General features: G+C 40.9%; 1 protein-coding gene across 1 annotated transcript in view; it reads right to left on the bottom strand.

Moving 5' to 3' along the window:
- Positions 1-25,190, bottom strand: part of LOC306882667 (WD repeat-containing protein 11-like) — a 133,191-nt gene that overhangs the window by 67,752 nt on the left and 40,249 nt on the right. The window contains exons 12-14 of the mRNA XM_079437474.1: positions 17,472-17,578; positions 13,687-13,762; positions 9,747-9,855 (exon numbers count right to left, since the gene is read on the bottom strand). Of these exons, the coding sequence (XP_079293600.1) occupies positions 9,747-9,855; positions 13,687-13,762; positions 17,472-17,578 (292 nt within the window). The remainder of the gene's footprint in view (positions 1-9,746; positions 9,856-13,686; positions 13,763-17,471; positions 17,579-25,190) is intronic.

Raw genomic sequence — 25,190 nt, 5'->3', positions numbered from 1 at the left:
CTTGCTCAAGGGCACCTCAGTCGTGGTATTGAGGGTGGAGAGAGCGCTGTACATTCACTCCCCCCACCTACAATCCCTGCCGGCCGGGGACTCGAACCCGCAACCTTTCGATTACGAGTCCGACTCTCTAACCATTAGGCCACGACTTCCCCATCATTGGCCAAGGCCCGCCCATGATGCCGTTTGACCAACATGTTAAACAACCAATCACAGTTAGTTTTGTTCAGTGTCACGTTTCGGTGTGTGGAAATGTTGCCACAATAACATATACACAACTCTCGGACATATTTGAAAGATTCTATGCCGCAAACTTTAAATATTTCACATAATTTTGAAAATCCAGCGTTTAGTTGACACTGATTAGCGCTCGTCATCATCACAGTTGTAAACACGACAGCTTTCTTCTTTCGTGAGAGGGTTTGGCGTCACGGCATCTTTGTTTCCAGGCGGAACGTTAAAGAATGTGACACGTCTCCCGGAAATCCTGTATAATTCAACCAATTCGACGACGACTTCGAAACTCTTGAAGTGTTTCCAGATAAGTGTGCCATATGCATCAGACGTTTAGCCAACGTTCCGTGGGCGTGATGTCTGAGGCTGAGACTAGGCTGTGTGTAGCCACCCAGCTTTATATCAAGCTGATGTAAAGCTGCTTTGACACAATTTCTATTGTTAAAAGCACTATACAAATAATAGTGACTTGACTAGCAAGCGTAGCCTGATGTGCACCTCTCCAAAAATGTAACACCGGGTCTATTCTACACGGACATCAAGCGCTATGATTGGTCTGCTAGAAGTCCTCCCTTCTTTTTTAAAATCAAACAAAGCAAAGAACAAGTGTCTTATCTTTTATTATCCAACATGGCATTACACATCACTTAGTTGTCCGCGACAAACAATGTTGTTCTGCCATGGTACAAGTCCTTGTGGAGATTGAAAAAATGCCATCTTCTGTGCCGCTGTCGCCTGCTTTTTTGCAGTTTTAAATAAATTATCTGTTCTTGGATATTTATTTGCCGTATCACGGCTGATGCTTCTCCAACAAGCTGCTTCTTCTACGGCTTTTGCCTTGATACTTTGGGTTATACCAGCAACATGCCTGTGGATGCTGCAGACTAGCAGCCTGTATGTGTAATTGCACGTCGACGTGGACAACGATGCAGAATTATAAACGAAAACCTACGTAGAGGCTACGGTGTAGGTCAGACACAGAAGTATAAATCAGCCTTTATGTATGGGTGAGTGGTACATGCAAATTCCACTCACCAACTCTCATTGGCCTTTTCTCAAAATATCAGAGGTGTTTAGGGATCCCAAGTGTGACCCTAGTGCCAGTACTTTGACACATCATCAAAGTGACTGACAGATAAGGGAATTAAGATTTTTCAATAAACTGCACATTTTTACATTTTCAGAGCAGCAAATTGAGATCAAGGGTGCTAAAGTTTTTTTTTTTTTTTTCAATTTTCTCAAAGTATTTTCATAGCTATTCCACAAAATAGCATCTTACATGTTTATTTACACTTTAACACAAAAACTATTTAATTCTGCTCAAAGGTGACAAATGTGTTAACACAAAAATTGCATTATGTTATGAGATTAATGCTATTTTAAACAGCGAGTGAGGGAGGGAGGCAGGTAGAATCCTCAGACTCCACTCACCGTGGGCATGCCAGTTCCAGTCAATTTAATCCCTGTTTTATAGCAATGCACAGCCTTCATTGAAGAACACACACAACACATCACTTGCACATACGGACTTCCAATTTTCTTATGTGCTAATAGATTTTACTGTGCTTCAAACGCATCCCAAACGCTGTAATTTCAAGTCACGAGAACCAATTTTACCCATAGTTTCAAGTTCAAGTTCAAGTCAGCTTTATTGTCAATTCTTCCACATGTACAGTACATACATACAGAGAATTGAAATTGCATTACTCTCAGACCCTTGGTGCATACAGTTAACATTAAACACGTTCAGATACAGATAAATACAGTTTAAACATATGTACATACAACTATATAATTATACAAATGAGGATATTGTAGAAAAAAATAAGAATTAGATCGATAAAGTGGCATAAGGCGCATGGCAGATAGAGTGCAAAACCAGTTAAATAAACAACACTGTGTAGATATATTTGTAGTGCAAAAGAGCTTATCAGTCTGAGGACATTGTAGAAAATAAAAACAAGAGAGATAGATAAAGTGCATAAGGCACATGGCAGAATAGATGGAGTGCAAACCAGTTGAATGTACAAAAACAAAAACAAAACTGTGCAGATGTTTTGTTTTGTTATGAGTGTAGTGCAAGAAGAGCTTATCAGTCTGTTAAAGTGACAAGTCGAAGTGACTGTTCGGATAGTTTTTGTCAGACTATCCGAAGAGGTAATTTGCAGTCAACGTTGGATGGGTAGTGATCAGCCAATGCTGCACAAGTGACAGGTGCCGGTCACAGTTTGTTGGTCGGTGGGGGGGGGGGTGTCACAGAGTCAGAGTTCCTAGTGTGTTGCTGTGTTAAATGGGGGTGAAAGAGGGGAGGGGGGGCAAGGACGGGAGGGAGTTCAGCTTCCTGACAGCCTGATGTATGAAGCTGTCCTTCAGTCTGCTGGTCCTCGCCTGGAGACTCCGCAGTCTCCTCCCTGATGGCAGCAGACTGAAGAAGCTGTGTGTCGGGTGGGTGGGATCGCCTGCAATGCGGAGGGCTTTGCGGGTGAGACGGGTGCTGTAGATGTCCTGGAGGGAGGGGAGAGAGACACCAACGATCTTCTCAGCTGCTCTCACTATGCGCTGAAGTGACTTGCGGCAGGATGCGTTGCAAGCGCCATACCACACAGTGATGCAGCTAGTCAGGATGCTCTCGATGGTGCCTCTGTAGAAGGTGCACATGATGGGGGCCGGGGCTCTGGCTCTTCTGAGTTTGCGGAGGAAGTAGAGACGCTGCTGTGCTTTCTTGGCCAGTGCTACAGTGTTGTTAGTCCAGGAGAGGTCCTCAGTGATGTGCACACCCAGGAACTTGGTGCTGCTCACTCTCTCCACAGTCGCACCGTTGATGGTCAGAGGGGCATGCTGAGTGTGTACTCTCCTGAAGTCAACAACAATCTCCTTCGTCTTCTTCACGTTCAGAGAGAGATTGTTGTCACTGCACCACCCGGCCAGGCGGCTCACCTCGCTCCTGTAGTTTGTCTCATCTCTGTTGCTGATGAGACCCACCACAGTCGTGTCATCCGCAAACTTAATGAAAATGTTGGAGTTGTGTGATGGTGTGCAGTCGTGGGTCAGCAGAGTGAAGAGGAGGGGGCTCAGCACACATCCTTGGGGGGCCCCAGTGTTCAGTGTGATGGTGCTGGATGTGTTACTGCCGACCCGTACTGCTTGAGGTCTCCCGGTCAGGAAGTCCAACAGCCAGTTGCACAGAGAGGTGCTGAGCCCCAGCTGGACCAGTTTGTGAGTGAGCTGTTGAGGGATGATTGTGTTGAATGCTGAACTGAAGTCTATGAACAGCATCCTGACATATGAGTCTTTTTTCTCCAGATGTGTGAGGGCTGGGTGGAGGGCAGTGGTGATGGCATCATCGGTCGAGCGGTTGGACCTATATGCAAACTGGAAGGGGTCCAGGGAGGGGGGGAGGACAGACTTTCCCAAGATGGCGCCGCTGTGTTCGGACGCCGTGCGGGTCGCTCCACTGAGACTTGCTTAAACCTACTTTTTTCCCTACTTTTACTTTCTCTTTTTACACATTTCACGTCGGCACTGATCACCTACAACATAGAAACACTTTTGGACATTGGAAACCGCTACACCAACCTGCTTCAGGACACTTTATCCACGAATCCTGCGTGGCCTCTGGAGATTCTTCGGAACACGGAGACGAACAATAACCCCCCGAGGCGACGGACCAAGAAACACCGCGGGAAGCGCGCTGGAATTCGAGTCAGACTCAGGAAAAGGGCTCACAGTCCTCCTCTTCCAAGCATTCTTCTTGCTAATGTCCAATCCTTGGAGAATAAGATGGACGATCTTAGAGCCAGGATTAGTTTCCAACGGGACATAAGGGACTGCAACATCCTTTGTTTGTCAGAAATGTGGCTTTCGTCCTCGGTCCCGGACACTGCTGTAATGCCGAGTGATAACTTCTCTGTCTTTCGGACGGACAGAACAGCAGAGGCCGGTAAATCCAGGGGTGGAGGAGTATGTTTCATGATCAACAAGAAATGGTGTGATCCCAGGAATATCTCCATTCAGTCGCGTTCCTGCTCGCCTCATCTGGAACATCTTTCCATTATTTGCCGCCCATTTTATCTGCCCCGGGAGTTTTCATCGATCATTGTTACTGCTGTGTACATTCCACCACAGGCGGACACCGGCTTGGCTTTGTCTAAACTTCACGATGTGCTCAGCGGCTACATCAACAAACATCCTGACGCTGCCTTTATCATCGCGGGGGACTTTAACAAAGCCAACCTCAAGCAGGTCATGCCGAACTTTTATCAACATGTATCCTGTCCAACTAGAGGACCAAACACACTGGATCATTGCTACACTCTATTCAAGGATGCCTACAAAGCCCGCTCACTACCGGCTTTTGGCAAATCGGACCATGCCACAATTTTTCTTACACCGGGATACAAACAAAGGCTCGTTCAGGAACCTCCGGTGCAGAGAGTAGTGACGCGCTGGTCCTCCCACTCAGAGGCTATGCTGCAGGCGGCGCTTGATGACGTCGACTGGGACATGTTCCGGGCGAGTTCTTCTGACGTCAGCGAGTTCACGGATGTAGCATTAAGCTTCGTAAACACGCTAACCGAGCAAGCTACAGAAACAATAACGATATGGACATTCTCCAATCAGAAACCGTGGGTGGACAGAACAATCCGTGCCGCGGTTAACACACGCACTGCCGCTTACAATGAGGCTCTTCTGTCTGGGAATACGAGCGAGTACAAAGCATCGTGCTATGCTCTCCGACGCGCAGTAAGAGCCGCCAAACACAGATACAGAGAGAGAATTGAGTCTCATTTCCAGCTCAACGACTCTCGACGGATGTGGCAGGGACTGAGGACCATCTGTGACTTCGGAAACAAATCCTCCGCGGAGGTGAGAGCAGATCCGTTGCTGGCCGACGAGTTAAACATCTTCTACAGCCGCTTCGATGGCAACGACGGCGGCGCGTCAGGAAGCAGCAGGCAGAGCAGCGATGATCCTGTAATCACCGTGTCGGAGGATGAGGTTCGGAGGGCGCTAAAGAGAGTGAACGTCAGGAAAGCAGCCGGTCCTGATGGGATAACCGGCCGTGTTCTGAGGTCCTGCGCCGATCAGCTCGCTGGTTTGTTCACTTCCATTTTTAATGAGTCCCTTGCTACCTCCGTGGTTCCCACCTCATTCAAAAAATCCATCATTATCCCTGTGCCAAAGAACAATAAACCCTCTTGCCTGAATGACTATCGCCCAGTTGCCCTCACATCTATAGTCATGAAGGTTTTTGAGAGACTTGTAAAGAGCCACATCTGCTCCTCCATCCCTGATACTTTGGACCCTCTTCAGTTTGCCTATCGTCCAAATAGATCCACGGACGATGCCATTTCTCACGTTCTCCACTCTTCCCTCACACACTTGGACAGCAACAATGGGAATTATGTAAGGCTGCTATTCATTGACTATAGCTCAGCTTTCAACACTATAGTCCCCATCAAGCTGGCATCTAAACTCACTGACCTCGGCCTAAACTCCTCACTCTGTGACTGGATTCAAGACTTCCTCACCGGCAGACCTCAAGTGGTGAAAGTTGGCCAGTTCACCTCAAACACCATCACTCTGAACATAGGAGCCCCACAGGGCTGTGTCCTGAGTCCCCTGCTCTACTCTCTCTACACGCATGACTGCGTGTCCTCTCACAGCTCCACATCCATTGTTAAATTCGCTGATGATACTGTGGTTCTGGGCCTCATCTCCAACAACGATGAGACCGCATACTTGGATGAGGTAGAGAGACTCACATCATTAGATTAGATTAGATTAGATTCAACTTTATTGTCATTTATGCAGAGTACAAGTACAGAGCTAATGAAATGCAGTTAGCATCTAACCAGAAGTGCAAGAATATAGTGTTTTATATACATATAAGTGCAGAGTAAGTGAAGATATGATTTACAGAATATACAGTGGAATTGCTATATACAGTATTGAGCAGAGTATATACAGAATATAAAATAGGAATGCAATGTAGGGATTGTATGTACATTATGAACAGAGCAATGTAGATTATATAGATTACAGATTATATATACACATTATGAACAGCAGAAACGTGAGAACAGTGGTAATAAATAAATACAGCTGGATGAGTGTGCAAAGTATTGATAGAACAATGTATTCTATGCAAAATAGCAGTAGTGCAATATTTTATAGAAATAGTTTACTGTGCTTGTACAGTAACAACTTTAAACAGTTTATAGTGTAATGACTTGAACGATGTGCAGTCTGTGCAAAATATGAGTAGTGCAAATGCATGTGTTTAAAGTACTGTGACCAGTGCAGTAATAAGCAGGTGCAGGTTAGATTGGTGGTGTGGCGTTCAGAAGTGTAGATTGGTGGTGTGGCGTTCAGAAGTGTTCATGGTGATCATGGTGATCATGGTGCCAGGACAACTGTCTCTCTCTGAATGTGAGCAAAACTAAAGAACTGATCATGGACTTTAGGAAGAGACAGCAGCAGCCCTACACTCCTCTTATGATCAGTGGGACCCCTGTGGAGAGGGTGAGTAGCTTCAAGTACCTCGGCGTAAACATCTCCGAGAACCTGACTTGGACTACACACATCCAATCACAGGTTAAGAAAGCCAGGCAAAGACTGTACCATCTGCGACAGCTGAGGAAATTCAGGGTCTCACCAGCAATCCTGAAAACTTTCTATTCAGGGGCCATAGAAAGTGTACTGACTCAGTGCATCTCAGTGTGGTATGGAAACAGCTCCAATCAGGACTGCAAAGCACTACAGAGAGTTGTGCGCTTAGCTGAGCGCATCTCAGGGTCTGCTCTCCCCTCTCTGCAGGACATCTACCTCAAACGCTGCAAAAGTAGAGCTGTTAAAATCTTCAAGGACTCTAATCACCCTGGTAACTGTCTATTCACTTTGCTACCATCTGGTAAGCGCTTCCGTAGCCTGATGGCAAAAACTGAGAGACTTAGGAGGAGCTTCTTCCCCCAGGCCATCAGGCTCCTAAACTCTAACTCTGTGTCATAATATCACTTGACCCCATGTAATATCACCATATCAACAAGCTATTCATAATTTTTCTCTACCATGTAATATCACCATATCAACAAGCTATTCATAATTTTTCTCTACCATGTAATATCACCATATCAACAAGCTATTCATAATTTTTTCTCTACCTCATATTGCTGCTATTCAAATACCCTGTACAACTTTTTGCACATTATTTTTTTGCACATTCCTCTCATTACTATTTGTCAACAACATACTGACCTGCACATTTATATTTATATTTTTTATCCTATCTTATCTTATTTTATCTTATCTTTTATTTTATGTTTGTACTTCTTCTTAATATTTGTATACTATATAATTGCACTGTCCTTGGAGCGGACCTGACCTACATTTCACTGCTGGTTATACTCTGTATAATTATGTATGTGACAAATAAAACTCTTGAATCTTGAATCTTGAGACTTGATGTGGTGCAAGACTAGCCGTTCAAAGCACTTCATGAGGATGGGAGTGAGTGCTATTGGACGGTAGTCATTGAAGCAGGATGGAGATGACTTCTTAGGGACTGGAATGATGGTGGTAGCTTTGAAGCATGTGGGGACAACAGCCTGATTTAGTGAGATGTTGAAGATGTCTGTGAAGACCTCAGTGAGTTCCACTGCACAGTCTCTCAGTACACGCCCAGGAATGTTGTCAGGACCCGGAGCTTTGCGTGCATTGATCCTGCTGAGGGATCTCCTCACACTGTCCGGGGAGAGCGTCATCACCTGGTCGCCGGGAGGAGGTGGAGTCTTCTGTGCAGTGGTGCTGTTTTGTGCCTCAAAGCGAGCAAAGAAGGCATTCAGCTTGTTCAGCAGGGGGATGGTGTTGTCACAGGTCTGTGGTGGGGGCTTGTAATCCGTAATGGTCTGTATCCCCTGCCACAGGCTCCGCGTGTCTCTGCTGTCGCTGAAACGATGGGCTATCCTCCTGGAGTACTGTCTCTTGGCCTCTTTGATGCCGCGGGATAGGTTGGCCCTAGCTGTCTTCAGGCCCTCCTCATCTCCAGCTCTAAAGGCAGCGTTCCGAGCCTTCAGAAGTCTGTAGACCTCCCCTGTCATCCACGGCTTCTGGTTGGCCCGGACAGTGATGGACTTTGTGACTGTTACATCATCAATGCACTTGGAGATGTAGGCAGTAACAGTCTCTGAGTACTCTTGGAGGTCTGTAGTATTGTTGTATGTGGCAGCCTGTTTAAACATATTCCAGTCAGTGGTGTCAAAGCAGTCTTGAAGTGCCTCTGACGACCCTTCCGGCCACACTTGAATCTGTTTGTGAACTGGTTTGGTGACTTTAACGAGCGGTCTGTATGCAGGCATTAGCATGACAGTGATGTGGTCTGAGGCTCCGAGGTGGGGGAGGGGGAGGGCCTTGTAAGCTCCTCTCTGGGTGGTGTAAACAAAGTCCAGAGTGTTTTTTCCCCTTGTTGGAAAGTCTATGTGTTGGTGAATTTTTGGGAACACACTCTTTAAGTCTGCGTGATTGAAATCCCCAGCCAAGATAAGAAAAGCATCTGGGTGGGCTGTCTGCTGCTCACTGGTGTGCTGGTACAGATCATTTAGTGCCTCACTCCTGTGGTTGTTGCTGGAGCTGGGAGGGATGTATACAGCAACGAGCAGTATGGCTGTATATTCCCTCGGTAGATAGAACGGCTGGCACTTAATAATCATAAAATCCACCAGGGGTGAGCAGTGTTTGCAGACCACAACAGCGTCGCGACACCACGCATCATTGATGTAAACACAAAGCCCGCCGCCGCGGATCTTACCTCCCTCGACGAGAGCTCTGTCAGCTCGATAGCATGTTAGCTGGTCAAGCTGTATGGCGCAGTCCGGTACGCTGTTGTTAAGCCATGTTTCCGTAAACACAAAAACACAACAGTCTCTTAAAGTCCTCTGAGTCGAGCGGAGTAGTCGGATGTAGTCCAGTTTATTGTCCAAAGAGCGTACGTTCGCCAGTACGATGGTGGGGATAGCTGGCTTGTGTGGGTTGGCCGCTAGCCTAGCTCGGATACCTCCGCGCTTACCCCTCTTCTGCTTCCTCTCACGCCGCTTGTAGCGCCTCCGCTGTGGGCGAGATGCAGTAGTGGGGGTCGGTGATGGAGAAGGCCTTCGGAGCAGACCGAGGTCCCGCAGCTCTTCAGTGTGCGCGGAGTTTAACTCTAAAAATGTGGTTCTGCCGACCTCGAGCAGAAACTCACGACTGTATGCGCGCTTAAAGACAGGTAGACGAGACGAAGATGTGCAAAAACATTGCGACTTACAAGACAAAAAACACGAAAACACCGGTTTGTCGGGAGAGAGAGAAGCTGCTGCGACTGCGCGCGCCGCCATCTTAGTTTTACAAAAACTGTATAGTTTTAAAGCAATAAAATGTTTTAAGAACACTCAGTATAAGCAATAGAGAGAGTTGCATGCGCCTGGAAACAAAGATGCCGTGACGCCAAACCCTCTCACATTGTGAGTTTGATACAGTACCAGGGCAGTGACAGTAGGGAAGTTCTTGGCCATCTCACGCAGCAAGGCTCCTGTGCGGACATCCCAGAGTTCCAAAGGTTTATCTCTAAACACCACCACCAGGTACTGCCTAAAGAAGACCAATTAATTTGTTTAGATCAAAAAGTGTTTCCCATATTAAAAGTAACTTGCATTAAAAGTAATGAATACTGAATGAACTTGTACCCTTAAGCCATGGTCTGACTGAATACTAGATATTAGAGAGGAAAACCATTTAATGCACAGGTAGTTCCAGTCAATTTAATCACCATTTTATATTAATACACAGTCTTCATTGAAGCACATGCACACACACACTTGCACATAAAGATCACATAAATATCCAAGAGCAGATAAAAAAAAAAAATGGTGAAAGTAAACACTTTTATTTAAAAACAAAAATAGCTTAGTTACTGGATTGCTACATTATACTTAGCAATGAGGGAGTAACATTGCTGTTATTAAAGTTTTTAAACACAGAGACACTTTACAGACAGGTAATTCTCACAAACATGTTTGTTTCTGTGAATCGTGGGGACTTTCCATAGACTTCTATTACTTTTTTTGCTGAGCAAACGGTACTTTTTGTCCCCTAACCCTAAACCTACCCCTTTCAGAAAACCTATTTGCATTGTTACACAAATAGGTTTTATGAAAGGTTCGGTTCTAGAGAGCCACAGTCCTGCAGAGCTCAGATCCAACCCTAATCAAATACACCTGGTCAGACCAGTATGTGGTCAGTAGTGATGCGCGGGTCGGGTATTTTTCCAACCCGCGGGTCCCGCTTTTATGAAATTATTTGGCCCGCCCCAGCCCGCCCCGCACCACTGTATATATTTTTACAACCCGCCCCGCCCAGCACCCGCGACCATTAAATAGACATACTAGGCACTGTAATTCAAATGAAAACAGCCTTTATTTCAGCCTGAAAGTGCTTGGAAACATCGCCCTGTAAACTGGCAACAACATATGATTATGAATATGAAAAAAAATGTCAGTGGTTATTTAGCGTAGGCTGTAAACTGTAGGCCTGCCCTATACAAATCTAAAATAATTTTTTTTTTAGCCTAGATTACAAACGCTGCTTTGTAAATGTTTAAAATGTGTATCATTATCTTGTTATTAATATGACCATTTACAAAGCAGCGTTTGTAATCTAGGCTAAAAAATGTTTTATTTTAGATTTGTATAGGGCAGGCCTACAGTTTACAGCCTACGCTAAATAACCACTGACATTTTTTCATTTATCACACGGAAATGTTCATTTAGCGTTTTTACGTTCGCTGTGCAAAAAAAGAATGGCATCCACTGTACCGGGGTTTAATCTATTTCGCCTGGACTCCAGCACCCGGCCAGCAGAGCTGAATGTGCGCTCGCTTGATGCGCTTGTGGCTGGGATACAATTTCTCCCGCACCTTGTCTTCCATATTCACTTTTATTTCTTTGTTTTTGTTGTGACTGGCAGCGGTAGCTGCTTGGCGCTTTCGTGACTTGTCACGTGAAGTAACCTTATCAAAGAACTTAATAAAACATGACAATAGATATTCCCAAATATTTAATATAGGCTATAGGGAATTGCGCGCAACATACATGGATTTTTTTTTTTTTTTTTTTAATGACCCGCCCCAACCCGCCCCGCAAATAAAGTGACAATTTCTTTACCCGCCCCAACCCGACCCGCGGGGTCCGCGGGTTACGAGACGACCCGCGCATCACTAGTGGTCAGGGCTTGACATTAAGCATTCTCATGTGGTTGTCCTTGGTTGTCCAAACACATTTGGTTTATTTAGTTAGTTTTTTCTTTTTAAATAAAATAATGAACAAACTAATAAAGTGTGATAACACTATTATATTTTAAAATAAAAAAGGAGTATTAAATACAAAATCAAATAATTTTATATTAAGCTTTAAAATAAAATGCTAATATTTACTTTTTTATATATGATTTTGAAAAATCATATATAATTTTTAAATTAGAGTTTAATTTAATCAGTAAATTAGTATAAGAAGACATTTGGGCTGTTACCAAACAAATTAAATCAGTATCAACAAAATTCCTCTTTGCAATGCAGAGGAAACACAGAAGCTGCACCTGAAGTGGAATAGATATATTTACCCACTGTTAATGCAGCTCTGAGGGACATGGAATGCTTTAACCTGCAGTTACAAATGAATAAATAATGTTTTGATACATAAAAGGTTGAATACTGATATTTGAAATTATTAAAAAAATACTGTAAATGTGAAATTAAAACCACCAAATCAAAATCAAATCAAATCACTTTTATTGTCACATCACCACAGCACATGTGCCTTCGTGAGTGAAATTCTTGAACCCACTGCCACCCACTGGTGAATTCTTCACCAGTGGGTGGCATCAAGTCACTCTTAATAAGCGAGTCATCAGTGCTGTGGCTGTGTTTGGAATTATTTCTGTTGGTGAAACAGAGCAAATACAGGCAATATGTAGTATGTTAACTACATATTGAATAATGTTAACTTCTTGTTTATTGAACTGTTATAAAATCACATTTGTAATCATGATGATTTTATGAGCAAAAAAAACAGTGCTTGATCGTTGTGTGATATTGTTTAACTATATGAAATTTTATAAATATGCATACATTTTCTGCCCCCATAACTTGAATTTTCTGATCATTCTTCATGCATTGTAATACTGAATCATGCAGTGAAAGAACGCACTCGCACGAGCTAGTCTAACCTAGACTTCTTTACGTAATGTATGCGTGCACTCTGTAGGTTTGTTTTGTTTGATTCTTGCCATATACTCGTTAAAACAACAATACGAAATTATCGCAAATGATATCGCACACCTCTACAACAAAGGCTATATCAAAAAATGTCTCCTTTACTTGCCCGTCCAAAACATCCACTTGTCCCAGACAAGCGTTAATGTCGAGCCCTGTGTGGTACTGTAATTCTGCCACAGAGATACACTAAAAACGGAGAAGACGACTTGGGCTATGTGTATAAACCTTGCGTGCGGTATACAAACGAACATGGAACAACACATTTAATAATCTGTGTTAATGTTAGTTAACAAAAAGACAATTGTTCAGTGTTTGTTCATGTTGTTGTTGTTGTTGCGTGACGCAGCAGTGTCTGACTAGGGTCGAGACATGGGGTGATGACATCATCGTTTCACAAAATATATGGATTGGCTGTACACACAAAAACGCAAAGTTTTTCGTTTTCAGAATTTTATCCACTCTGGGACCCGGTTTAAAAAATAACGGTTTCACTCTCCCAAAATACGAGATGCGTCTGGACGAAACGGCAATCTGATACAAGTTTTTTGCGTATACAGCTAAACACGTCTCCGTGTGGACGGGGCCTTAGATTTTCAAAACACTTCGTTCTATATGATTTATAAGATGTTTTCCTCATGGGGACCAAATATGTCCCCACAAGGTCAAAATTTACTGGTGATTATACTTGTGGTGATAATGTAGGGAATAACAGGTGTACACACACACACACACACACGCACAAACTTTCTTTCTCAATAATTCAATCAAATAAATGTAATCTTACCATACTATTTTTTCTCTGTCTGTTTGAAAGCAGGCAGGGATAATCCATGGCTAGGTGTGCATTACATGATTTTAGCTACACATTACACATAATGAGTTGTTCTAGACCAGTGCTTCTCAAACCTGTCCTGGGGACCACCCCCTCCCCCACTGAATATCTTACACAGGATATATATCTTGCTGTCTTATTTGTTTGATTAACCGATGAATGACTGAACAGTTTCAAACTGCAGTTTGGAAAGTGCTAAAGGTGAAAGTTTTGAAACAAATGAAATTAACAAATGAAATTAAATTATAGAATAAAATAAAACAAAACAAAAAATTTTAATAAAATTTGTATTTGCAACTGGACAACATATGTTACTCACTTCAGATGTGACACTTTAATCATTTCAATGGCTGGTTCATCGTTCCCACGTTCACCTCGAAATGCAAAGCACCGCCCTGAGAGAGAAAGCACAAAATATAAATTATGTGTAAAATGTTCAGCACAATAAATACATTAATGAATGAATTAATTTAAAAAAAAGTACTCAAATTTATAATAAAACAAAAAATATAGGCCTGATTAAAATTATTAGTTTGATATGGATTTAGGCCTCGTGTCCATCAAAGCATTTTTATCCAGTTGAAAATGCTAGGTGGCCATCTGAAAGTGCCCAGCTTGGAGGAGCAGTGACCCATGGCTAACAAAATGCTTACTTTTCACATACAATAACATGGCTTCTTGTTTTTTTCTTTCTTTCTTTTTTTCTTTTTTTATTTAATCATGTGTTCAATTTAAATTACATTAAATTACAGTGCTCTAACATTGTAACTAATATGAAGGAATGATTTAATATAAAGCAATCAACAGTTTTTTAATTCATGGACATTATATATTTTGGCATGTCTTGCAGGGCTCTGTGTCAAAAATGATAAATACTGAATAAGTATGTGCATGACCTGCTGAAATGCATCAGCGAATTATTAAATATACGTTTCAAACCTTTTATTTGTGACATTAATGTGGACACTGTAGTGGCAAAGTAAGCAAGCATTAGAAAAGTATTACTTATAATTTCCCCATTCAAAGTAATCACAAGCATTTTGGTTGACTACCTACTGTATTTAAGCAAGTAGCAAAGACTGTGGTGGCTTAAAGGGCCTGAAACATGTTTGTATACTCACAGAAATTATTGTTAGATTGCTGCATCACAACATGTGAACACTTAATCTCCAATCAACTCTTCATCAGCATTGCACTTTTTCAGTCTCACACTGGACTATTCTTCCACATTATAGCTATTGTAACATACTAGTCTGACCAACTGACAGTCTGAATGTTAATTGACCCTTTGCAGGGAGCTTGATTGACAGGCGATCTGACCAATAGTAACTAAATTTTTGTCTGACAACAAACCAGATAGGAGAGTAGATTAACGGTGGACTTAAACATGAAAAATGTTGTATTGACATCTTTCCGTGGTTGAAACAAGATACCTTCTGATGTTCATCCATGTTTATTTCATGCTATAACTAGTAAAGAGGAAGAGATGATCGGTTCACGTGCCACTTAAACTGAGGCGCTACAGAGATCTGTCACGACACAAAGAGCCACAAAACAGTATTTATTGTTTGAATTTCTCACAAAATGACAAAATTTGAAAGCTAACACTTTGTTTCACACCAAAAGTAACCTGATCTATCTTGTCTGTTGTCGCATTGTCAGTGTTGTCTTTGCTCCGCGATGTATTTTTCACTGCGTGAGAACATGAGCACCATGGCTTGTTGGACCTAGCAACAGTATCCAAGTAACTAAGTAACTAAGGGGAATAGTAACTAATGGGGTGAGTCTTTGCGAATGGTCAATTGAACTGAATGTTGTAAGACACTGGAATCACTCGACACCATCAAATCTTCCTTGATCTTTTGACATAAGGGATATACTGTAATAAATGATCGTGACTTTAACAGTAAATGACCATAAAAATGCTACAGTAAAACTGGTTACGTGGTTAACAGTTTCCATACAATATACAGTGAACAACTTTAATAGGTCTAACTTTACATTTAATGTAATTTTATACATTAACATTGTTAACATTGTTTTTTTAAAGTGAAAAAGAAGTCATTGTATAATCTACAGTGAAAAACTGTTAGATTATTAGATCTATTTCTAAATCTATTTTTATTCCAAGTAATGGAATATGTTGTATCTTTCATTTGTCCAATTTGTGCCAGTGGATGGGCCAAAAAGACTGAAGACAGTTCAAAGTAGAAAACAAGTAATTTTAGCAGCTTGGTTTTAATAAAAGCTGTTTTTGGACTAATAAAGAAGTTTTCAGGTTCCGAAATGTACAATGTTTTTATAGTACAATTACACTGTTAAAAAAAATATAATAATTATGGGAAAATACTGACAAACAGTTTTTCACTGTACAGTTGTGTATAGTTGTTTAACTTTTTTAAAGGTCAGTGGCTCATTATGAGCCTTTTATTTTTTTTATATCTATAGCAACTGCTTTTCCATTTTCACTTTAATTTGTTAGAAGCCTCATTCATGAAACACGAGCAGAACAAATTTTTGTATAAATCGTTTGTAAAGCCGCTCTGACGTATTCATGAAATTCAAGTCGAATTCATGAAAATTCAATTTTTTTTCAAAATGTTAGTTGGTATGAAAGAAATTTACACTTGCTCCCTACCACATGTAAATGATGCGTAAAACATTGTGTTCTTTTTGGCAAACTGATGACACCGAATTTTGATGCATTGCCATTATAATATTTTACAAGTTTGATCAGTTTTTTTGTAGCTGAGAGTTGCTAAACTGTTTAGCTTTGAGTAAAACGCAGCGCTTGCCACTGTCACATTTTAGCCAGCCGTCCAATCAATGGAAGAGAGGCGAGACAAATACTACACCGACCAATTATCCTAATAGGACAACAACTGAACAACAATCGAGAAGTTAATATTGCTGGGTTACTGCATTTTTATATTCAGTGATATTCTTCAAAATGAGATACTAGTAATACGTTACTGCTGTGGATATTCCTTATCATAACAAACAAAAACGCAGTGCCACCAAAACATTCTCAAGCGCCACCAGCTGGCCGTTTTTAGAAGAGCGCCTGACATTTTTCAGATGGCTAAAAACGCTTTGGTGAACACATGTTATTGAATAGTTATTGTTAGGCATATGACCTATTACGTTTTTTTGCATTTGTGCTATATGGAGCCAAACCTGAGAAAGTAGACCAGAATAGTCCACTGCATTCCTGGACATGCAATTTGCATAGCTGTAATTCATAGGCAGGGATTATGCTAATTGTGAATGAGTGTGCACAAGCATTAACATACAGTGCCCCAAAACTGAAAGAGGCTGCAGTGAAAGCCTGGAAAAGCATCACAAAAGAAGAATGCAAAAGTTTGGTGATGTCAATGGGTCACAGGCGTGATGCAGTTATTGAAAGCAAAGGATTTGCAACTAAATATGACGTCTTTTTCACTTTAATCTATGTTAATTCTATCCGTTCCAATACTTTTGGTAACATGAAAAATGGGTGGGTTCAAACAAAAGGTGCTATCTTCTAAGTTGTGTATCAGATCCAGATGAAAATACCTGTAAATAAAAGCTGAAATGTTAATCTCTCATCTCATATTCATCTTTTGAAGTCAAACCCAAATGTTTAGTCTACAGCAAAAATAAAGGAATTGGCCTCACTGTTCCAATACTTTTGGAGGGCTCTGTACGTATGTTTAACTATCAAATCAGACGTTTACGAAGCGTTTGTGAATCCATAGAAAAATTAATCGCCTGCGTTAACGAGCTAATTTTGACAGCACTAGTAATTTCATGTATGTTATATGTGCAGCAGCAGCATCTCTGTGGATGTATTGACAGAAGCAGCAGTGTTGCAGATCTATTCCGCCAAGACCAAATACATTAACATTGTTATGTCCATATCACGGCAATCTTTCCGAGAGTTGTCATGACACAAATATAGTTATCGTTGTAAGCATTCTGGGTGTGAATGGGTTTGCTAAACTTGAATATTAACAATTGCAGCAGTGATGTTTGAATAATGAAATACCACTGAAACTGAACAAAGTAATTTTTTCAATCAATATAAAAATACCAGTGCGTAATGTGTCTGTGTGTGTGCTTTACCTGTACGTAGGTCCACATGTTGCAGTTCATTCCTCACAAGTCCAAGGTTGTTGGGAACAGAGGTGGCGAAGGACAGAAAACTAGTCAAACTAACCCATTCAATTCCTCTGTAAGAGATGAGGATATTAGAGAATAAAATTAGAAGAACTTTTTTTTTTTTTATTAATCCAGTAGAGATGCTTTACAGCAGAATATAAATTAGTCTCATATTTTATTAAGTCTGCATCAATACTGCTCTTTTCCTGTTTATTACAGTGAAGCTGCTTTTTAAAGGCAGGGGTAGGTGACTTGGTTGAAAAACATTTGTTATGCTGGTTAAAAGTCTCTTCACAACCCAATAGCAATCACTAAGTTATGTGGTCTTAATGTATTTATATCATCTGTGGAACGCGTAGGGCCATAAAATGTTGGTCCAACCATATCCCTCGGTCCGAGGGCTAAGATAAGCTGTCCTACCTGCCTGTCAACATGCATATCTGCATACCTCCATGCACCCTATTTGTGCAGAAATTATGTGTTTTGGAGGAGATGTGGCCTTGGAGAGTGATTTGCAGGGAGGGTGGGATCTTACGCTTTCAAAGCTAGCTTGCTATTTCTAGCCTTTCTGAAACGGCCTACCATATTTTTAATAACAATCTGTATTGTATAAAGAACTATATAAATTAAGGTGACGACTTTTATTTTAAAACATTAAATTATATAGCTCCTTAAGGGACTGATTCTACAGGCGCTACATAAACTTTGACTGTATTTTCTGAATTTCCTCTTTTTCCACTTACTGCACAATTCACCCATAGCTCAACAACATGCTTAGCTATCTTTACTTAACCTCTTGTAAACTTGTAAATTAAATATGTAAATTTATAATAAGGCCTTTATTATAAATCAAAACAGACGGATTCAAAAAAATAAAAAGCAAAGAGTCTGGAGAAACTTCTCTGTGTTCAGAATAGGAAGTAAGAAAGAATGATGGACTGTCTAATGATACGGAGCAGTGGTGTGTCTTGGCTAGGGGACTCAAGTAGACAGCACTAATGAGACACAAAATGGCCACATGATTAATTAGGCCACTTCTCTCAGAATTATGCAGATAATATGGAAATGAGAAACTTCCATAGATTGAGGGTACAAGACTGGGGTAACATTTTTGACTTTCTGCGTGTGTGGCACCATGAAAAGGCAGTACATGAGTGTATAATACAGATCTGATTATGCTTTAATGTGTTTTTGGAATCAATTAAGGTGGAGACATCAGGGACATTTTGTTCCCTATACAGTTCATTTTATTCATGATAAAGCACATTTCACCCAATGGTTCTGTGTATCCCTTTGCAACACCCTTAGCAAAATAAACAATTAATATAGTGTCAAAAATGTTCCCTGTATTACACATTTCAGCAAAATGACCTGTTTATTATATATTTAATGAATTATGAGTGACCCTTGCTGGCGTTATGTTGCATCACCACCTTCAAAGTCTTCTTATATGGGAGATACATTTATGTGTGCACGTGTCTGTGTGGTAGCCCACAGTTGTAAAGGGAATATTTCTGTACTTATTAGTTTTCTGTTTCAGGTATGGTACTGCATGTCCATCAATGCACACCGTAATGATGCTTGCAAACTTGTGCTGTGTTGCAAAATGTCCTGTTTTAAACTAAAATACAGAGAACAGATGTTTTCTTAAGAAAACAGTCATTGCTGAGAGATGAGAAGATGTAGTGTGTGGGAAAATATCATAGATGGTCAATAAATAAATAACACCGTGGATGAGAACATTTCCTATTTTCTGTTTTTGTTTGAGCTCCATAAGATGGGCCATGTTACACCTAGGACCATTTTCTTGGCATTTACTGTTACTGTCAGGAAAAGTAAATGCCAAAATGTAGTTTTGCCAAATGCCAAAGTCTATTTTTTAGTGGAAAGGATAGTATTTAATGAATTGAAAAATTTAATTGAAAAAGTAACATATCAATACATACATTTTTGGTTTTAATATTTTTTTATTGCTTGGTAACTGTTTTATATAAGCAATAAAGTACTCGAGGTATGCTGTATATCTTTTTTTTTGCTGTATAAAAAAAAAAAGAGAGGCAGTCGTGGCCTAATGGATAGAGAGCTGGACTTGTAACCTGAAGGTCGTGGGTTCTAGTCTCAGGTCCGGCAGGGATTGTAGGTGGGGGGAGTGAATAACAAACACTCTCTCCACCCTCAATACCACGACTGAGGTGAGACCCTTGAGCAAGGCACCAAACCCCCAACTGCTCCCCGGGCGCCGCTGCTTCTACATCGCTGCCTGTTTAGAACCCCTAGGAAAACATTATTTTTAATGAAGTTCTGACTATGTCAGTAAGAACAAGGTCCTTTGTTCTCTTCATTTTTTCAGCGGACTCGTTTAAAAACAAGGCACAATTCAATGCAGGATTTTCAGAAAGATTGAAACTGAAAGACGATGCTGTGTAGACTATATTGGATCTGACAATGATGTTACACCACACATGTGAGTATCTGTTTTACATGGTCACTATTGCTTTTGTCTGTTATTACAGGTCGTTTGATATGTACTGAGCATTTACACTTTTTTTAACTTTAATCATAGCAGTGTCCATGCGTGGAATTCTGTATAGTTCATTAAAAAACAAACATTGCAACATTGATGGCTCAAGAAGGTGTAATTGTTCAAAGAACATATTGTTCCATTTTAAAATTGCAACCCTAAAGTGTTTTTCAAGTGTAATATTTCTGTAAAGGCTAGGGACAGAAAAATTGACATTTCCATAGAATGACTTTTGACAATAATTTGCCCATCGCCCATTATAGATTAACTAACATGATGTATAAAGATGCAAACTGCATTTACTTACAGTTTAATTACCGGGAATATTTCGAATAGCCTAAAAAAGGAAAAAATAAACCTACTGCTGTGTCAACCCCCATCCCCCCACCTATACCCCCCTAAAAATAATAAGTGCATGACGCCCCTGTTTGTTAACATTAGTTAATGTATTCATTAATATGAATGAACAATGTACAATGCATTTATTACATTTAACTATTAATCTTTGTTGGTTAATAAAAATACAGTTGTTCATTGTTCATGTTAGTTCACAGTGCATTTGACAATGTTAAAATAACACAACTTGTGATTTTAATAATGCATTAGTAAATTCTGAAATTAACATTAACTAAGATTAACCAAGGTAGTAGAAGTATTGTTCACTAATAATTCATGTTAACTAATGAACCTTATTGTTATGGAAGCATATATGTAGCTAAATTCAATTTGAAATGTAATATGCAAAATGGCAATGTATTTCTGTATTTAAATTTACATTTTCCCATTCCATATGTGCAACATTTAGTGGAAAATGAAAATTCAATTATATCATTTAAATTTGCCATTTTCTACACTAGTTTTAATATGCAAATTAAAAACATTTTTAAAGCTTTAGAAGTTGCAAAATGAAAATGTATTACCCAAATTGATTAGATATGTTTAACATGTCCAAGCAAAAACTGAAGCAAAATTATAATTTAAATGCTGTTTTTCCTAAATGCATTTAGACCTAGGGGTAGGACACTTGGGATTGAATTTTCATCGTGAGACCGCGTGATAATTGTAGCAAAATGCAATGAGAGTTTCAAAATGCATTCTGAGCCAAAGGTGCAGCAAAAGGGTAGCAAAATGGTGATTTAAATGTCTTTTATTTTTCTTAAATGCATTGACACTTACATATATGACGTCTCAATTGCATTTTCATGAAATACCCCACGATGAATATAGTTTAAGTCATTGTGGATTTGAAAATGCATTCCGAGCCGTGCACGCCCCCTAGCTTTCAATCATTACAAGGCGGGGCTCGGCAACAGGACACACGATAGGTCAATATTCACCATTAACCAAACGCTTTTCACCTGCCTGAACATCTCTCACCATTTACACTCAGATTGATGCACATAAGCAAACAGACAGTGCTATTCTACACATATGTACTACCTTACCTTATATTTTATTACTTATTTTATTTTTAATCCGTAAAATAGTGCATTCCGTGGCCCCTGAACAGGGACGTGCAGAGAGTTCCTTTTTTCAAAATGATTCAAAACTGTCCCTCTCAGACAAATATCAATGATAATTGTGGTCAATAAAACAAAATGCATTTGAATAATGTGATAATGATAATGTGTACAAAACGGTAACTAATCGCTCAAATGTCAGGAAATTCCTGTTTATTTTTACATATTTGTCAATCTGAAAAACTCGTTTCTTAAAAAAATAAAAATTGACTGCAAGCTTGAATGGTAGTGCATATTGTTACAAAAGTTATATTTTAAATAAATGCTGTTCTTATTTCATTTTTTATTCATCAAAGAATCCTGAAAAAAGTATGACTGGTTTACAACATTGTTAGTAAATCAGCATTGCATAAAATGTTTTTTTTTTTTTTTTACTTTTTATAAAATTTTCTTCCTGAAACAGCAGTAACAAACAAAAAACAACTGTGCAAATTCAGAACCCACCCCAACCCATAGTAAAATAATTTTCACATGGATTCCAGAAAAGATGACAACATCAAACGCTGAATGACACAAACTTATAGTTTCCACCTAGATCCATGCACACGAGAAGTTGAGAGTTACATCGAGACAATGTCCAACAAACACACAGTCCAGGTTCGTCCATCCATTGTGTGAGGAGGACTCCAACGGTTGACTAGCAATTTTTTGCTGCTATGAGAGCAGCTAACAGTAAATATCTTTGTTGGACGGACAAGGTGAAGTCCCAAAAGTCATTCATGAAAAAATGGCACGAAGTCATCATTGTTACTGCTATGTACAATCCACCACAGGCAGACACCGGCTTGGCTTTGTCTAAGCTTCGCGATGTGCTCAGCGGCTACATTAACAAACATCCTGACGCTGCCTTTATCATCGCGGGGGACTTTAACAAAGCCAACCTCAGGTAGGTCATGCCGAACTTTCATCAACATGTATCCTGTCCAACTAGAGGACCAAATACACTGGATCACTGCTACACTCAGTTTAAGAATGCCTACAAAGCCCGCTCACTACCGGCTTTTGGCAACTCGGACCATTTTCCTCACACCGGAATATAAACAAAGGCTCGTTCAGGATCCCCCGGTGCAGAGAGTAGTGACGTGCTGGTCCTCCCACTCAGAAACTATGTTACAGTCGGCTCTTGATGACGTTGACTGGGACATGTTCCGGCGAGTTCTTCTGACGTCAGCGAGTTCACGGATGTAGCATTAAGCTTTGTAAACACGCTAACCGAGCAAGCTACAGAAACAATAACTATAAGGACATTCTCAGAAACCGTGGGTGGACGGAACAATCCGTGCTGCGGTTAACACACGCACTGCCGCTTACAATGAGGCTCTTCTGACTGGCAATACGAGCGAGTACAAAGCATCGTGCTATGCTCTCCGACGCGCAGTAAGAGCCGCCAAACGCAGATACAGAGAGAGAATTGAGTCTCATTTCCAGCTCAATGACTCTCGACGGATGTGGCCGGGACTGAGGACCATCTGTGAATTTGGAAACAAATCCTCCGCTGAGGTGGGAGCAGATCCGTTGCTGGCCGACGAGTTAAACATCTTCTACGGCCGCTTCGATTGCAACGGCGGCGGCGCGACTCTGCCGGCCAGCGCCTCAGGAAGCAGCAGGCAGAGCAGCGATAATCCTGTGATCATCGTGTCGGAAGATGAGGTTCGGAGGGCGCTAAAGAAAGTGAACGTCAGGAAAGCAGCCGGACCTGATGGTATAACCGGCCGTGTTCTAAGGTCCTGCACTGATCAGCTCGCTGGTTTGTTCACGTCTATCTTTAATGAGTCCCTTGCTACCTCCGTGGTTCCCACCTCATTCAAAAAATCCATCATTATCCCTGTGCCAAAGAACAATAAACCCTCTTGCCTGAATGACTATCGCCCAGTTGCCCTCACATCTATAGTCATGAAGGTTTTTGAAAGACTTGTAAAGAGCCACATCTGCTCCTCCATACCCGTTACTTTGGATCCTCTTCAGTTTGCCTATCGCCCCAATAGATCTACTGACGATGCCATCTCTCACGTCCTCAACCCTTCCCTCACACACATGGACAGCAACAATGGGAATTATGTAAGGCTGCTATTCATTGACTATAGCTCAGCTTTCAATACTATATAGTCCCCATCAAGCTGGCTTCTAAACTCACAGACCTCGGCCTAAACTCCTCACTCTGTGACTGGATTCAAGACTTCCTCACCGGCAGACTTCAAGTGGTGAAAGTTGGCCAGTTCACCTCAAACTCCATCACCCTGAATGTAGGAGCCCCACAGGGCTGTGTCCTGAGTCCCCTGCTCTACTCTCTACACGCATGACTGCGTGTCCTCTCACAGCTCCACATCTATCATCAAATTCGCTGATGATACTGTGGTTCTGGCCCTCATCTCCAACAATGATGAGACCGCATACTTGGATGAGGTAGAGAGACTCACATCATGGTGCCAGGACAACTGTCTCTCTCTGAATGTGAGAAAAACTAAAGAGCTGATCATGGACTTTAGGAAGAGACAGCAGCGGCCCTACACTCCTCTTATGATCAGTGGGACCCCTGTGGAGAGGGTGAGTAGCTTCAAGTACCTCGGTGTAAACATCTCCGAGAACCTGACTTGGACTACACACATCCAAACACAGGTTAAGAAAGCCAGGCAAAGACTGTAACACCAGCGACAACTGAGAAAATTCAGGGTCTCACCAGCAATCCTGAAAACTTTCTATTCAGGGACCATAGAAAGTTTATTGACTCAGTGTGGTATGGAAACAGCTCCAATCAGGACTGCAAAGCACTGCAGAGAGTTGTGTGCTTAGCTGAGTGCATCTCAGGGTCTGTTCTCCCCTCTCTGCAGGACATCTACCTCAAACGCTGCAAAAATAGAGCTGTCAAAATCATCAAGGACTCTAATCACCCTGGTAACAGTCTATTCACTTTGCTTCCATTTGGTAAGCGCTTCTGTAGCCTGATGGCAAAAACTGAGAGACTTAGGAGGAGCTTCTTCCCCAGGCCATCAGGCTCCTAAACTCTAACTCTGTGTCATAACATCACTTGACTCCATGTAAATATCACTATATCAATAAGCTATTCATAATTTTTCTCTACCTCATATTGCTGCTATTTAAATACCCTGTACAACTTTTTTGCACATTATTTTTGCACATTCCTCTTTATTACTGTTTAAGTCAACAACATACTGACCTGCACATTTATATATTTTTTTATCTTTTATTCTATTTTATTCTTTTATTTTTTCTTAATATATCCTTGGAGCGGACCTGACTTACATTTCACTGCTGGTTATACTCTGTATAAATGTGTATGTGACAAATAAAAATCTTGAATCTTGTGTAGGCTAATAATGCCTCATTTGTGTCGCACTTCAGGTTATTCATAATTTTGCTCATAACTGGATCATCCCTAATCATGCTGCACACAGTTACATGCTGTTAAATGTTTGTTGGATGAGTATTAGGATATTATTATCTATGGCCAAGATGGTAATATTCCAGTCTATAGACATTTTAAACATTTGCTTCTCAGCAGAGATAATGGATGGTGTTTTTAATCCAATTACTTAACAACATAATTGATTCAAACTCTCGCTTAATTAATCAGGGGGAAATGGCGTCCGTTTAAATAAGAAAGATAACTAATAAAATGAGGGC

Source organism: Barbus barbus (assembly GCF_936440315.1).
Source record: "Barbus barbus genome assembly, chromosome: 16".
NCBI lineage: Eukaryota > Metazoa > Chordata > Actinopteri > Cypriniformes > Cyprinidae > Barbus > Barbus barbus.
The sequence above is the reverse complement of the archived record's forward strand: the minus strand, read 5'-3'. Positions and strand labels throughout refer to the sequence as shown.